Genomic DNA, 15,618 nt, shown 5'->3' with positions numbered 1-15,618 from the left:
TTAACTAACATGAACAATGAGATATACACTGCCGTTCACAAGTTTGGGGTCGCTAAGATTTTGAATGGTTTTGTCTCTTCTGCTCACCAAAGCTGTGTTTATTTGATTAAAAATACAGTAAAAATTGTGAAATATTATTCCAGTGTAAATCAGCTTTTTTCTATATGAATATATAGTAAAGTGTAATTTATTCCTGTGATCAAAGCTGAATTTTCAGCATCATTACTCCAGTCTTCAGTGTCACATGATCCTTCAGAAATCATTCTAATATGATGATTTGATGATCAAGAAACATTTATGATTATTATCAGTGTTGAAAACAGTTCAGATTTCTGTGGAAACCGTCATACATTTTATTTCTCAGGATTCTTTGATGAATAGAAAGTTCAAAAGAACAACATTTATTTGAAATAGAATCTTTTGTAACATTATAAATGTCTTTACTGTCACTTTTGATCAATTTAATGTGTCCTTGATGAATAAATGTATTAATTTCTTTAACTTCTTTCCAAAAAAAAATACAAATTTACTAACCCCAAACTTGTGAACGGTAGTGTATATTTTTACTGAATTTATTAGCTAACCTCTAAAAATTTTACAGCATTTATTAAACTCTGATAATGTTAGTTAATAAAAATGGTAATGTCAACCATTTTTCCTCCTACATTATTTTCGCCTTAAAACTGGCAGAAGCTATCGGGTCTGCCACAAACTCTACACTCAGAAGGGAAAGGTGAGAAAAACAATTATGTTACAGGGAAAAAAAACTACTTTTATATGCATGTTTAGACAGCTTTTACAAGAAGGGGAGGGGCACAGAAAGAAAAAATATGCCTCAGCAGATCTGTGTTGCTGTAGTAATTTGTTGTAGGGAGCAGCAAAAATATACCCGTGCAAAATGATTAAATTCTCCATTGGCATATGAACACAGATTGCCTAAACAACTCTCTAAATCAGCAGAGGATGGTTAGTCTCTTACCAAATGCCCCCCTCTCTTCGTTCCAGCCGCCTCATGCAATTAAACAGAAGCTCTGTTTGATACAGAAAATTGTCCTCTTCAGGCAGCAGGGCTTTAAATAAGCAAGCAAGGGGCCTAACCACAGAAGTCTGCATGTGTGAAAGTTGTAGTAATGTTACATTTTTATACAGAGCTCATTACATTCTGAATGCTGGGCCAATCTTAAGTGAGGGTTTATTAAATTTTGTAGTGTACATCTCATCAATGCACTGGTATACAGAGCAGCAGGGACATCTACTGGAGGAAGGACTTCTAAATTTCTCAAAAGCAGCGGTTTAATCTTAAAATGTTATGAGTGTATAGCGATAGCTATTTCGTAGCTACTTTATTTCTCAGCCACATCTTCAAGTATGCCACATTTGGTCTATGCTTTGTTGTGTGCCATATCAAGATGAAAAAGCATATAAATCCTTCACAAAAGAAAGTACTGCTTTCCATTGAATATATTGACATTAATTCTTGCAAATTGTTCAAGCAAAACTAAAGGTGGGTTGCTAAACAGTAAAGATGGCTTGATGGTCAGGGGCCAGTGTGAGACAGTTTTGGGCCAGTTGAGGGGTCTGTCAGTAAATTTGGGATTGATATCTGCATGGTAATCAACATATATATATATGAAGAGTTTAGATGCAAAAGCCTAAAGTGCCATCTGAAATTTTCTTCTAGAATGATCATTTTTATCAAGCTCGTATATTTAAGTTCAGTAATTTCACTTAAATGGCAATGAAAATGACCTATTAATTGTCATTTAAGTGAAATTACTGAACTTAAATATACAAGCTTGATAAAAATGATCATTCTAGAAGAAAATTTCAGATGACACTTAGAGGCTTTTGCATCTGAACTCTTCATATATAAATATATGGGGTGCTGTCACTTTAAGACCTGACGCACAGACACATCATACTGTTTTATATAGCCAATATACTTGTCTTTATGTGCACGCACTTTGGGTGTGAGCACAAAATCTGCGGTAATTAGTAATTATGCTGAATATGCGCAATGGCCGCAATCCCACTCCGAAATTCAAGCCCTGTAACACCAACAATATTTATCCAGAGCAAATTAATCGAGTGAGTAAACTCTTGTCAACTCGCTGTCGGAGAGATTAGAGAGCACAAACGCGCAGCTGGAATTGTGTATCCTGCGAAGAGTTTCAGATATTTCAGTATCGTTATGTATCAAAAAAATCACTTGACTGAACTTAGTTTATTTTTTCAGATGCCTTTTTAAAAGACTACAATTGAAAATGTATATTATATAAAATTCAACCGAGTTGGCGGAAGTTAATGTCAAGCCCTCTATGTGTGTATATATATATATATATATATATATATATATATATATATATATATATATATATATATATATATATATATATATATATATATATATATATATGGCAAATAATATTGTGTTCTAGCACCCAAAATAAATTAATTAATTAATTAAGTAATGAAGTAATTAAATAGGCAATCCGGTTGAGCCCTGCTAAAGATGATAGAATACTCACAATGTTCATGAGGGTGAGGAGATAGTTTTGCACATGCTCTTTCCCATGAAAACGGACAACAGAATCATCTACTCCAAGCAGCACCTCAATATTGTAGTCATCGTCACCAGCGTGCCTCCGTCTCCTGACTGTCCTTTTGACTTGTTTAGCAATACTGTCCAGCACCCTTGGAACATTCAATTCAGGCTCTGCAAGACAAAATGGTTAGTCACAAAAAAGCACCTTATCTTAATCATTTGACAACACCAGCATATTAAACATATTAAGGGCATCTTTGCATTACTATGCACTAGCGTCTTGCAAGTTTTCTTTTTTCTCTTCTTCTTCACAGAGAGCAAGTGAATGCCAGCCAAGAACAACAGAAAGCAATCCTAACAAGGGCTCTTCATGATCCAACATCAATCCAGACTATAAACCAATGTCTTTTAAAACCTGTGTGTCTTTTAAACGCTGATGCTAAAATAAATATTCCAAACATCTTGCTCTTTGGCTGGCTCTGGCCTACAGTGTGGGGATTGTGAGGAACATTCCTCGGCTCCTACATCCCGTCATGACACACGCATTCTTGTGTGGCCCAGTTCCCAGAAGAGTAAACACGTCTCTGAGGTTCCAGTTCAAAAAGCACAGGGCTTCCCCTCACGCTCAGACGTGCCGTGTGTCCCTCGCAGGTTCCTTGGTCCACAGCGTCTCTATGCACACCCTCATTATCCTGAGGGGCTGCCATTCACAAATGGCAAGGATAGAACACACATGGCAAACCTGCGTAACCCGCCGGCCCCAATTCTAAAAATTACTTATGATGGCAAATGAGACCATCCAGATCACCAGTGGAAATCTACTATGTCTAGACTGCAAAACTCAAAAAGTGTGTGTGGGTCAGGATTTTACAGTTTTATTTTGTATGCCATAGTTATGCTTATTAATGTATGTCATACAATTGTAATATTTGTTTGGTTATGATTTATTGCAAACATATTTATTAACAGGCTTATGTTATGTCATTAATGAGTTGTCATGTCTATATTAAAGAAAGCAGTTTATACTATTTGTGGGCAGATTATAACCTTCTTAATATCCTCGGGTTTTACCAGGCCTCACAAAGAAAACAGCTTAATAAACATACTAAATGTCTTAAAGTCTCCCTGTAGTCAATAAGTTTATCCCTTTAAACTCATCTTTGATCACCAAAATGAAAAAAAATTATTCATGCCTTAAAATAGCTTGAATGCAACTCTACACCCTTAGTATACGTGGATCCATGAATATGCAAGTTAGCCCCACCTACAATCACTCACACCAGCTCAGAGACCCACTCGAGTTTCCTCAAGTTACTGTAGTAAACACTGCACAAAGATATCACTCTTTACAACGTCAGGACACATAACGGTAATTAATATGATTAGCCTTTTGCTTGACTACGTTACCAAACGTGTTGCTAATGTTACACACACCATTTTCCCATTCGCCATCTCCGTCTGCCCTCTAAAAATCAGCATCCTTAGAAATGCTTTTAGAACATCATAGAACTTCAGTGGAGAAAGGCACTCGTTCACTGCACATTTAAACATTTTACCGCCATCGTTTAAAAAACAAAAAAACGTTTACAGCCAGGGCCAGCATTTTTGATAATTTTCACAAAAACACTCATGGACCCCAGAATATTTGTTTGTAAATATCTGAACATGCATATCAAAAGAAAGAACAGACCCTCTGCTTAAAAAAAAAAAAAAAAAAAAAAAAAACGTTTTATTCTAGCTTCATGCACTTTTTTATCAACACTTGAATATGGGTAAGTTTCATAAAAAAGCTACATTTTGAGCAAATAGTTGAGAAAAAACACACTTTTGTCAAAGACTACATCTGAATAGGATTCAGAGCAATGATCAAAACATATAGATCAGATCGAGTCCATCAACACCTCTAAAGCTTAACAATCCTGTAGCTTGTCCTGGGTCAACATTTCATTCAGTAACATTAGGGAGTTTTTATTTATATGCTGTTTAATGTTGATGATTGCATTATTTTAAATATGCATATGATTACATGAGATCACTTGTTTCTATGTCTTCTTCGCATGTCTTTTGATCAGATTCAATACACTTTCAGAAGATGTGTCATAGCGCCTCCTAACATATAACAGTGAGTTCATAAAAGAATAAAGAGCTGCTTCATCGTTGACTCACAATGTCTTCTACATTTGTTTTGTTTCATAAGTAAATATCACCTCATCCAGCTGTCTTTTATTTGTAGTATCCCGTTGCGTTGTGAGAAAATGATACAGATGATTCAGTGCACGAGTAAAATGTCTGAATCAATCAAACTAAATTGCAAACAATTTTTAGACCTTCTTGCAAAAGCATTTGACCAAGAGATTCATTCACGAATCTGCCATTGCTAATTCACATTCTGAACAGATAGAAAATGCACAAAAAAAAGTTAAAGGAGAACTCCGGTCAATTTTAACATTGAGCTCATTTTTTTGTACATTTGGAGTGCTGTCAATACAGAGAACAACGACAAAAATTGGTGTTGCCTACACCGAGTTATTCTATTTTTAAAATTTGCACCCTGTTGACTTCAATAGGGCAAGTAGTAAGTCTGCTTTTTAGCCTCTTAACATCCTTTAAGTGTCATTACAAGTGCACAGAAAATGTGAGTGATTCCTTCCGAGTGAACACGGGTGGATCTGACTGCAGTAGATGTTAGAGATATTAATAAAAACGAAGTTAATTCAGCCAGCGCTCATACTTTTGTTTACATCCTGTTTTCGGTGGAACGCCATAGTAATCGATTGTCGAGTTCACGCGCGTGATCATTGGTAACTAAACCTATGCGCGTGAACTCGACAATCGATTACTATGGCCTTCCACCGAAAACAGGATGTAAACAAAGGTATGAGCGCTGGCTGAATTAACTTCGTTTTTATTAATATCTCTAACATCTACTGCAGTCAGATCCACCCGTGTTCACTCGGAAGGAATCACTCACATTTTCTGTGCACTTGTAATGACACTTAAAGGATGTTAAGAGGCTAAAAAGCAGGCTTACTACTTGCCCTATTGAAGTCCACAGGGTGCAAATTTTAAAAATAGAATAACTCGGTGTAAGCAACACCGTTTTTTTGTCGTTGTTCTCTGTATTGACAGCACTCCAAATGTACAAAAAAATGAGCTCAATGTTAAAATTGACCGGAGTTCTCCTTTAATCTCTCCATCATCAGACAAGAATTTATCAGCTATATTTATCAGACAAGGATATATCTAGCGACAAAAAATATCATTACCTCTGTAAAACAACAACAGTAGACCAAGTAAGGTCCCCACCATGACAGAAAAAACAAATGTGTGTTCCCATCAACTGGATATCATTTCGATTCTTGAATTGTAAAACATGAGTGGGTTTGCCTTGCCAGTCACGCTATTCAGGAGGTGGCAGACTGCTGTGGAGGAGAAACTGGATGCATACATGGCATATGTGGACCCTGGATCACAAAACCATGCAGTCATAAGTCGCATTTATACATTGTATGGGTCAAAATTATAGATTTTTCTTTTATGACAAAAATCATTAGGATATTAAGTAAAGATCATGTTCCATGAAGATATTTTGTGCATGTCCTACCGTAAATATATATAAAAAATATTTTTGTGAGTGAATGCAGCACAATCGTGAACATAAATTGACAACTTTAAAGGCAATTTTCTCAGTTTCAATTTTTTTGCACCTTCAGATTCCAGATTTTCAAATAGTTTTATCTCGGCCAAATATTGTCCTATCCTAACAAACCATACATCAATGGAAAGCTTATTTATTCAGCTTTCATGTGATGTATCTCAATTTAAAAAAAAAAAATACCCATGTGACTGGTTTTGTGGTCCACTGTCACATATTTTAAAATGAGGGCACAAAGAAATATTTGGAAGATCATGAGCCTTGGTTTAACTCGTTTTACATTATTTTGATTTTACATTATTATCAGATGTGCTCACCATATTTTAGAGTGCTGAAAATTACATTCATTTTGTTCTCAGAGAAAAAGTCTACACGGGTGTCTACTTAAAATAGAAAGATTCTACATAAAAGCACTATTTTGCATGATTACATATAAGTATAATGAATGTAAAAAAATGTTCACGCTGTCATGATGAAAGCATTCTTAATGGGACAAAATGAACAAATTGAGTTGACAGTTACAGAGCCCCTTTATCATCATGAAATCCGCTTACTCTGAAATTATTTGATAAACAAATTGGGCATGCTAAAACAATCTATGAATCCAATTACCGTTTTATTCAAGGATGTAAAAGGGATCTATGCAGTGTCTCTCGACACGAACAGTGTGATTGGATTTCGCTTTTTTTCCCCCTATTCTATCTTGGTTTCGAAAATAGATCCCTCTGCTCTCTTTACAGAAAACTTGCGTGAGGATTAACGGCCATCTCTTTGATGGGCGAAGGTAGTGTTTCTTCCCTGGAAGTATAAAAAATTAGCAGGCAACAGTGTGCTAATAACAAACAGCATCAGGATCAAACGATTCTGCAGGAGGCAGTTTTGATGGAATTCTTTTACGTGGCGCTCAAGTATAACACTATTAGCTGTGATCTAATGTGCCGGGAGCTACTTTAACTCTTTATTAGGACATAAGAGAACGCTTGTAAACGAGAGCAGCTGAGTTAGCAAATGTCGGCCTCCTAAAGCTGGAGTATGGTGTGTTTACTGTATATCATGAACATTCTCGGCCTTATTTGAGGCAGTCAGGTGATCTTTAATTTTTAATTACGACTATAAGTATCTTATTGTGAGCTTAATAAATTATTATATTTTTCTGTTTGTTCAAAGGGCCTCTGTAAATTTCTCTGTATATCTCTATAAAGTTCTCTGAAGACGTCAGATAAAACAGAATCAACTTTTTAGCTATTAAATACGCTGAATCCATTAAGATGGGAGAGAAAACTTATTTTCTATATCCCAATGAGACTTGATGTTATCTGTGATCTCTGGTGTCAATTCTCATTTTCTTCCACAGTGAAAGCAGGTATGAAGCAAATCCGTTTTAATTATTATCCCATTCATGTCACCCAGCCTGCAGCTCACAATCAAAATATACTGAATGTCAAACTTTTCTTTTTTCTTAATGATTCTGTTTGTTAGAATGAACAGGATCCAAATATTGAAAGATGCCTACGAATATAAAGAAAATATATATTAAGAAATTATATTGTATGCAATTACAGTTTTTCTCAAATGCTAAAACACAAAAGCCAATCCTCTAAACCAAATGACCAGTTGTCTAAACACATTTACTAAATCTAGCCATCATTTTCCAATATCATAAACACATTTCACATGAAGACACAATTCACAAAACACAATCCTCCGTTCTCATAAATCTTAACACATTTTTCCTTGCTAAAACACAAGTTGCAAAAGAACTCTGCTCATATTCTCAAATGAAAGCTCATGTGATGCAAAATGCTTGCCACAGTCAGCAATATTTGAACACAATGAACACACCTGGCGTCATTCATTACACACAACGACTCAAAATTAAAGACACTTGTTGCTAATGCTGTGACCACATGTATAAAAGCAAGTTCAGAGTGCACAGTTTGCTGAAGATTCCAAACAAACACAATGGATGAAGACAGAGTCAGGGGAAGAGGAATTCGAGTCAGAGGAGGGAGAAGAGCTGGCCATGGAAGAAGAGGAGCAGGCCAACGAGGAAGAGGAGTTCAAATCAGAGGAGGAAGAGGAGCAGGCCAACGAGGAAGAGGAGGAAGCCAACAAGGGAGAGGAGGAGACCAACAAGGGAGAGGAGAAGGTCCAGGAGGGAGAGCAAGACAACCTCGCACCATCATTACGGACGAGATGCGAGCAACAGTCATTGACCATGGCATGACAGTGGCTGAAGCAGGACTAAGAGTCCGTCCAAACCTGAGTAGGTTCACCGTGGCCACCATTATCAGGGCATTCAGACAACACAACAGGTATTGTACTCTATTGCTTTCTTTGTCACAATACTATTTTACAAGCCTGTGAAAGTTGTCTATTGGTTTCAAATCAGTTGTTACTGTATTGTAAAACATGTCAATTGACAACACATGTTTCTTTCTTTAGAGTTGAAAGAATGCCACATAGAGGTGGGAGGGTCGCCATATTTACAGCGGCACAAGAAACCCTCATTGTGGATATGGTTCGTGCGAACAACCTCATCAGACTCCGGGAGATCAGAGACAAAGTCATTGCCGATAATGTCAACTTTGAGAGCATTGATGATGTCAGCTTGGCCACAATAGACCGAGTTCTCCGGCGCCAAAAGATGCGGATAAAACAGGTCTATAGTGTTCCCTTTGAGCGCAACTCTGCGCGACACAAAAACCTACGTTACGAGTATGTGCAAGTAAGTATACATCCATGTTCACAGTACAGTTAGTGGACATACTGTGTTGCTCAGTGGCCTACATTACTTCTGGACAATACTGTGCTACCTGATTGACTGTTGTTCTGAACACCTGTGCACTTTCACATTTTCACAGAGGATATTACAGTTGGACGCGATGGCCAGACCTCACGAGTACCTCTTCCTGGATGAGGCTGGCTTCAACCTGCAGAAACGAAGGCAAAGAGGCCGTAACATCATTGGCCAAAGAGCCATCACTGAGGTTCCTGGCCAACGGGGGGGGGGTAATATTACTCTTTGTGCGGCCATGGGTTCGGAGGGGCTTGTCCACCGGCATGCTGTCCTTGGGTCTTACAACACCCAACGTCTCCTCACCTTCCTAGAGGAGCTAAAAGACATCCTCCTGGACCGCCAACAACACCATCCTGGGCCCGCACATCACATTTATGTGATCATTTGGGACAATGTACGCTTCCACAGAACAAACCAAATCAGAGAGTGGTTCACCACCAACAGTAACCACTTTTTAAACGTCTGTCTGCCACCCTACTCCCCTTTCCTGAACCCTATAGAGGAGTTCTTCTCATCGTGGAGATGGAAGGTTTATGACAGACAACCATACACTAGAGAGAACCTCCTAAGGGCAATGGAGCTGGCCTGTGTTGACATCCCAGTGGAGGCCTTCCAAGGATGGATTCGCCATTCCAGGGCGTTTTTCCCGTGGTGCCTGGCAAGAGACAATATAGCCTGCGACGTGGATGAGGTGATGTGGCCCGATGCAGCTCAGCGACATAATGCCGCACAGTGATTGTGGTGTGAATAAAGTAAATAAAAAAACCTCACATCCTGATCATGTTTTCAAGAGTACTGTTGTGTGCAATAGATTCTGTTTTTGCATTGAGTTGTGTTACAGTAGTGTACATGCAGAATTTACTATAGATTTATACTCTTCATATGAAACTCACAAATCTAAATGCCTAATCCTCTGCAGAGATCTAAGAAGATCCATTACTGTAAAGTTTTTAAAAATATGCATTGGCAGTTATGAAACAAAGAACCTTCTCACAAATTGAGCATTGTGTTTTCAATTGTTTTGCTGTAGTGTGTAATGATGTGTATAGTGTTTGCATTTTTGAAAGCTTTGAGCTGCTCTTTTGGTGTGAGTTTGAGTTTTGAAGTGAGAAGGTGTGGTTGTGTTTATGTAGCTTTAGAAAAGGGTGTTGTGTTTAGACATTGGGGAACATGGAGGAAACGTTTGTGAAATGTGTTTTAGCATTTGAGAAAAACTGTAATACCTACTAAAACACATGCAGCTGGGCAAACATGTACTGGCCAACTGTGGATCGTACACTGGGCAGGTGAGCTAATTCCGGCAGTTCAATTATTCTGTGCACAATTCAAGACGTGGCAAACCCTGGGCTGTCATGTTTAATTATGAGAAATAACTTGTATTTTTGGCCTCATAAGTTTAGTCTCCGGCAGAAAATGTATCATTTGACAGCAGAATTAATGCACAATAGATTACTCTCTAAAAAGGCTTTGTAGTAGGTAAAAAAATTTGAGCAAAAAGTCATTTATTTCAGTAATTCAACTTAATAGCTGAAACTAATATATCATAGACTCATTACATGCAAGGTGAGATATTTCAAGCCTTTATTTGTTATAATTTTGATGATTATGGCTTACAGCTTATGAAAACCCCAAATTCAAAATATCAGAAAATTAGAATATTACATGAAAAAAAAAAAAAAAAAAGGATTTTAAATACAGAAATGTCGGCCTTCTGAAAAGTATAATCATGCATTACATATGCTATACAGCTCTTCTGCCTTGTTCTGTCTCATGTCTCTCATCTTTCTCTTGGCAATGCCCCATAGATTTTCTGTGGGGTTAAGGTCAGGCGAGTTTGCTGGCTGATTAATTGCTGATTTATTGATTTCATGTAATATTCAAATTTTCTGAGATTTTGAATTTGGGGTTTTCATAAGCTGTAAGCCATAATCATCAAATTATAACAAATAAAGGCTTGAAATATCTCACTTTGCATGAAATGAGTCTATATAATATATTAGTTTCACATTTTAAGTTGAATTACTGAAATAAAAGAAGACTTCAGATGCAAAAGCCTAAATTTTCCTAAACATAGCAGAAAATTTTTCCTGCCTAAATCGAAATTGGAGATAGCCATTTTGTCCGCCTTGAGCCAGGGATCACAGTGGTGTCAAATGGTCTAAGCGTTATGAACGATTTTGTACTTTTGGTTTCTGTAGCGCCACCTATGGGCCAATCGGGGTCTGATTAGTTGTCCCCAAATTGAGGCCTACCATCTGGCCAGGTTTCAAGTCTCTAGGCCTTACGGTTTGGCCTGCACGATGCGTTTTACAAATGCTTACAATTACAATAGGGTTTCAGCATTTCATGCTTGAACCCCTAATTAAAATGTAATTTATTCCTTTGATGACAAAGCTGAATTTTCAGCATCATAACTCCAGTCTTCAGTACATGGACACCTTTTGTTTCAATCAGAATTAATTCATTCATATTGATGAATCCGAACACAGTGTTTACATGAGCGCTAAATAAAGTGATCAGGTTAATGCACGCATTTATATGTCACAAGCTTCAAATCGGAATTGATTTTTTTGACATGTGCACACTGCATGAATACACAGAGTTTCCCGCTGTTTTCGCATACTAACCATTCACCTACGTTGCTTCTTTCCTTTGTTTTAAAGAGCAGACTAAAATTGAGAGGGGATCAGGCCTTTTCTGTTATTGCCCCAAAACTGTGGAATAGCCTCCCACTGTGTTAGAACTGCTCAAACACTTTATGATGTTTTATTAACAAGGTTCGGGAGGAGCACGTTCAGATAATTAACACAGGTGGAGAGCACTCAGCAATCAATGGTAAGAGGTGTATATACTAAGCAGTCTCACCTCATTCCATTGACAGTTTTTGCAGCATCCCTCCACCACCCCTTCTCCACGCTTCTAGTCCTAAACACTTACATACGGGGGGAGTACTCTGGGTTCGGGCCGAACTCCGAGCTCGGAGCCCACCCTCCGGACAGCACGCCAAATACGCATTAAACTTTACCCCTTCAAATTATATGTAAGTGTGAACTCGTGAACTGATTTTAAATCTAAGCAAAAAAAAAAAAAAAAAAAAAAAAAAACCCTGGCTGTATATGTATATATACTGTATATCATAGATTAATATCCTCTCCTTTATTGTTTTGGTTTTGTTTTGTTTCGAATGTTGTTATATTTGTATCAATGTAAAGCACTTTGGTCAACTCTTAGTTGTTGCAAACTGTGCTCTAGAAATAAATTTGACATTGACATAGTTGACACTAGTCTGGTTACAATTAGATCATTAGGGTCCATGTAAACTCAAGAAACATTTCTTATCAATGCTAAAAAACAATTGTGCTGCTTAATGTTTATTTATTTATATATATATATATAAAAAAAGGAAACTGTGGTACATTTTTTTCAGGATTCTTTGATGAATTATAATTAATTAGCATTTTTTTTTTTTTTTTGTGCCTAGAGGTTATGACTGCATTTATTTTACATAAAATCTTGGTATTACTTTGTAGTAAGGTCCCATTAGTTAAAGGGGTCCTTGATTATCATTTAACGTTTTTTAAATTTAGTTAGTGGGTAATGTTGGTGTTTGAGCATAAACAACATCTGGAAAGTTACAACTCTCAAAGTTCAATGCAAAGGGAGATATTTTCTTTTACAGAAATTAATTTTTAAGGACTACAACAAATGGCTGGTAGGGACTACACTAAGCTTCTTCCCGGGTTGGTGACATCACAAACTCTTAAGTTCAGTAGCCCCGCCCACTGATTCGAGCACGACTATTAGTAGTAGGTAAACAACAGACGTGATGCTAACACTGGATAGAGCAACTAAGCGATAAACATGCCTTTGAAGAGTGCAAGATGTTGTGCAGTCCCAGGTTGTGGAAAAACAGTAGCTGCATTAGATTTGCAGAGAGCCTGAAATTAAAAAAACAATGCTGTGCCTTCTATACTGGATCCGACAGGAACAGCGCAACAATCTTATGTGAGTAAAAAAGGTTTTACTGTGTCACTGTGCTTTGTTACAGATCGTTTGATATGTACAGATTATGTACGTCAAACCAAAATGTTAGTCTGTGTGTTGATTGGCGACATGTAAAGCTTTATGTTTTGCCTTTTTTCCAATATATTGGTAGAAATTTTTTTTTGAAACAAATAACCATTTTTTTCTGATATTGAAGTTATTCTACGTATGATACTATCGAAGTTTATTGTTGTACAAAAACAACTTTCCACTTACATTTGTGCTGTTTTATTAAATACCAGTACTGTGATTTGACTTTAGGCACTTTTTCTCATATGATACTGTTTAAGTGTGTTATGCTTTTTATGAAAATCAGAAGTGTACTCAAGCTGTCATGACAGGCTTTCAAACATCTGTGAAACTGATAGGGCATATGACAGCTATCACCAATGTCTCAAAACACAATATCCTTGAAAGTCAGGAGGGGAAAGAGGAGAGCACTTGCATGCTGTCATTCAACCTGTCATGCTTATATATTGTTGTTTATGATGTAAATATAATATAAAAACAGTTGGTGTCATTGGGTTCAGCTCTCAAAGGCCTTCTGTCAACCTTGCATATTGCACCATGAAAGTAAACGAATGAACGTCTATAATTCATGAAAACCTCCATTGGTGTGCTGTCCTCTCCAAATACTGCCCATTATGCTGCATTGAATGCAGGAAGATGAAAAATGTCATTAGGAGCTCCACGTGATAAACATTAGTCCATAAAAAAACATTAACTCCAGAATAAACATTTACAACAGTCCATTTACATTCACAAATACTTTTCAATAAAGTAAACCAGCTGAAAACAGCACACATGCAAAGTCTTCCTGCCTTGCAGGTAGTTTCTACTAATTTAAAACTGCATAAAAGCCAGAAGCTATATAAGCAGGGGCATGAAAAGAAACTTACTGCATAATATATCCACATTAGTGTCTCCAAAGGAATACATTCTTGGACGATAACTTCAGTCACTAAGCATGAATCTCTGCCAGCTCTTGAAGATTTCCCTCTTTTCTTTTATTTCTGTTAATAAATTACTTATGGAATAAAATACGCAATGGTTATGACATCATTCTACGGGCCAAGAATTCAAAGAATTCTGTCTATTTGCTGGTTCAGAGATAATTCCAGCAAAGCTAAAGAGACAGGAAAGAAGAAGGGCATTATGGGATGTTACTAAAACCAGATCTGTTTCACTGCCAGATGGCATGGCACAGGGGTGATTCAATGGGACAGAGACTAACAGAGTAACTTCCCAACTCTAATGACACATTCAAATGTTGCGAAACTGCTTTCAAGGTTGTCCTCGACTTGACACACTTTCAGAGCCAAGACTTTAGGATAATTATAACAATGGCTCATGGAAAAAATGTATCAACTATTACAGATTATTTTCAAAAGGGAATATGGAAAGAACAGTGCCTTAATAATTCATTTCACAGAACAATTCATTTGAGAGGTAAATTGCACCACACATTTGACACAATATTCTCCTTTTGACTGACAGGAGATGAAGTTTGAAAAGAAAAGACTCACCGATGGAGAATTGGCGGGCTGTACATATATATCTCTGTCTATCTTACAAAAAGGCAAACTTGGCATAAGAAGTTCTGTTTAGTGGTTCCATTTAAAACTTGTTTAAAAGTTGTGCATATTGCTGAACAAGAGCAATAGCAGATATTCATGAGCTAGTTTTTTAAAAACTTTACATTAGCCATTTATCAGAATTCACTGTGTGGCTTTTAGCTTAATAAACTTGAGTAGCTCCTCAGCTGAGAAGTCCATTTCCCATCATGCAGGGTTGAATTAAACATTAATATTTCACTACAAAAAATGCTTTACCCAAGAATAAAAGATAGAAGCATGCAATTCTTTCTTTGACTCAAGGATCAGAATCGTTCATGGTGCAAACCTTCAAGAAGAATTATGGAAACCAAAAACCAAATTCATTCACTCTCACCATACAGTATTATAATATAAGCAGGTGTATGTTTCCGGTTTTCTGCTCCAAAGCATTTACTTTTAAAAAATGTGAGTGCCCCGGGCATGATCAGCTTTATATCCTCTGTTAAACATGGTTGTAGGATATTCAAACCGAATATTATACATCTGAAGTTGGCCTAAAGGTATGCTGAAATTTGCACTTATTAAAGACTTACTTATTATGTCTGCCGTATTTGTGTTATGCAAATGAAGTTCTGCAACTGGCAATAGTTGTCTCAACAGGCTCTGGGTTCTCTTAGCCATGCCATTTTGTATTTTAACACATCATACAGGACCAGAATGTAAAGCTAGAAGACCTGTTTCATTCTTTGATGGACCACAATATTTTCATGACAGACTCATCTCATCCCCTTTTGGTTGTTTATTTTGTATTTTGTAAGATTTAACAGTGCTAGATACAGTGCTAGATAAGCAAGAACATAAAAATTCCCCCAGTCTAAAAGCCTAAACAATGTTTCCTATCTTGTGAACATGAGAATGACGACGCTTAATAACATAATGTTGCTTCAATCAATTACTTTGCTAAGATCCCTGATCAAGACATTTCCAATAGTCTCACGATGAAAACTCTGGCAATTGC

At 37.0% G+C, this 15,618-nt stretch overlaps 1 protein-coding gene across 1 annotated transcript in view; it reads right to left on the bottom strand.

Annotated features, from left to right (window-relative positions):
- adamts3 (ADAM metallopeptidase with thrombospondin type 1 motif, 3) overlaps positions 1–15,618 on the bottom strand; it is a 133,040-nt gene that overhangs the window by 81,194 nt on the left and 36,228 nt on the right. The window contains exon 5 of the mRNA XM_081366561.1: positions 2,529–2,716. Coding sequence (XP_081222687.1) covers positions 2,529–2,716 — 188 coding nt within the window. The remainder of the gene's footprint in view (positions 1–2,528; positions 2,717–15,618) is intronic.

The sequence above is a fragment of the Scardinius erythrophthalmus genome (genome assembly GCF_964197995.2).
Source record: "Scardinius erythrophthalmus genome assembly, chromosome: 5".
Taxonomy (NCBI): Eukaryota; Metazoa; Chordata; class Actinopteri; order Cypriniformes; family Leuciscidae; genus Scardinius; species Scardinius erythrophthalmus.
This window is presented reverse-complemented; position numbering and strand designations above follow the sequence as displayed.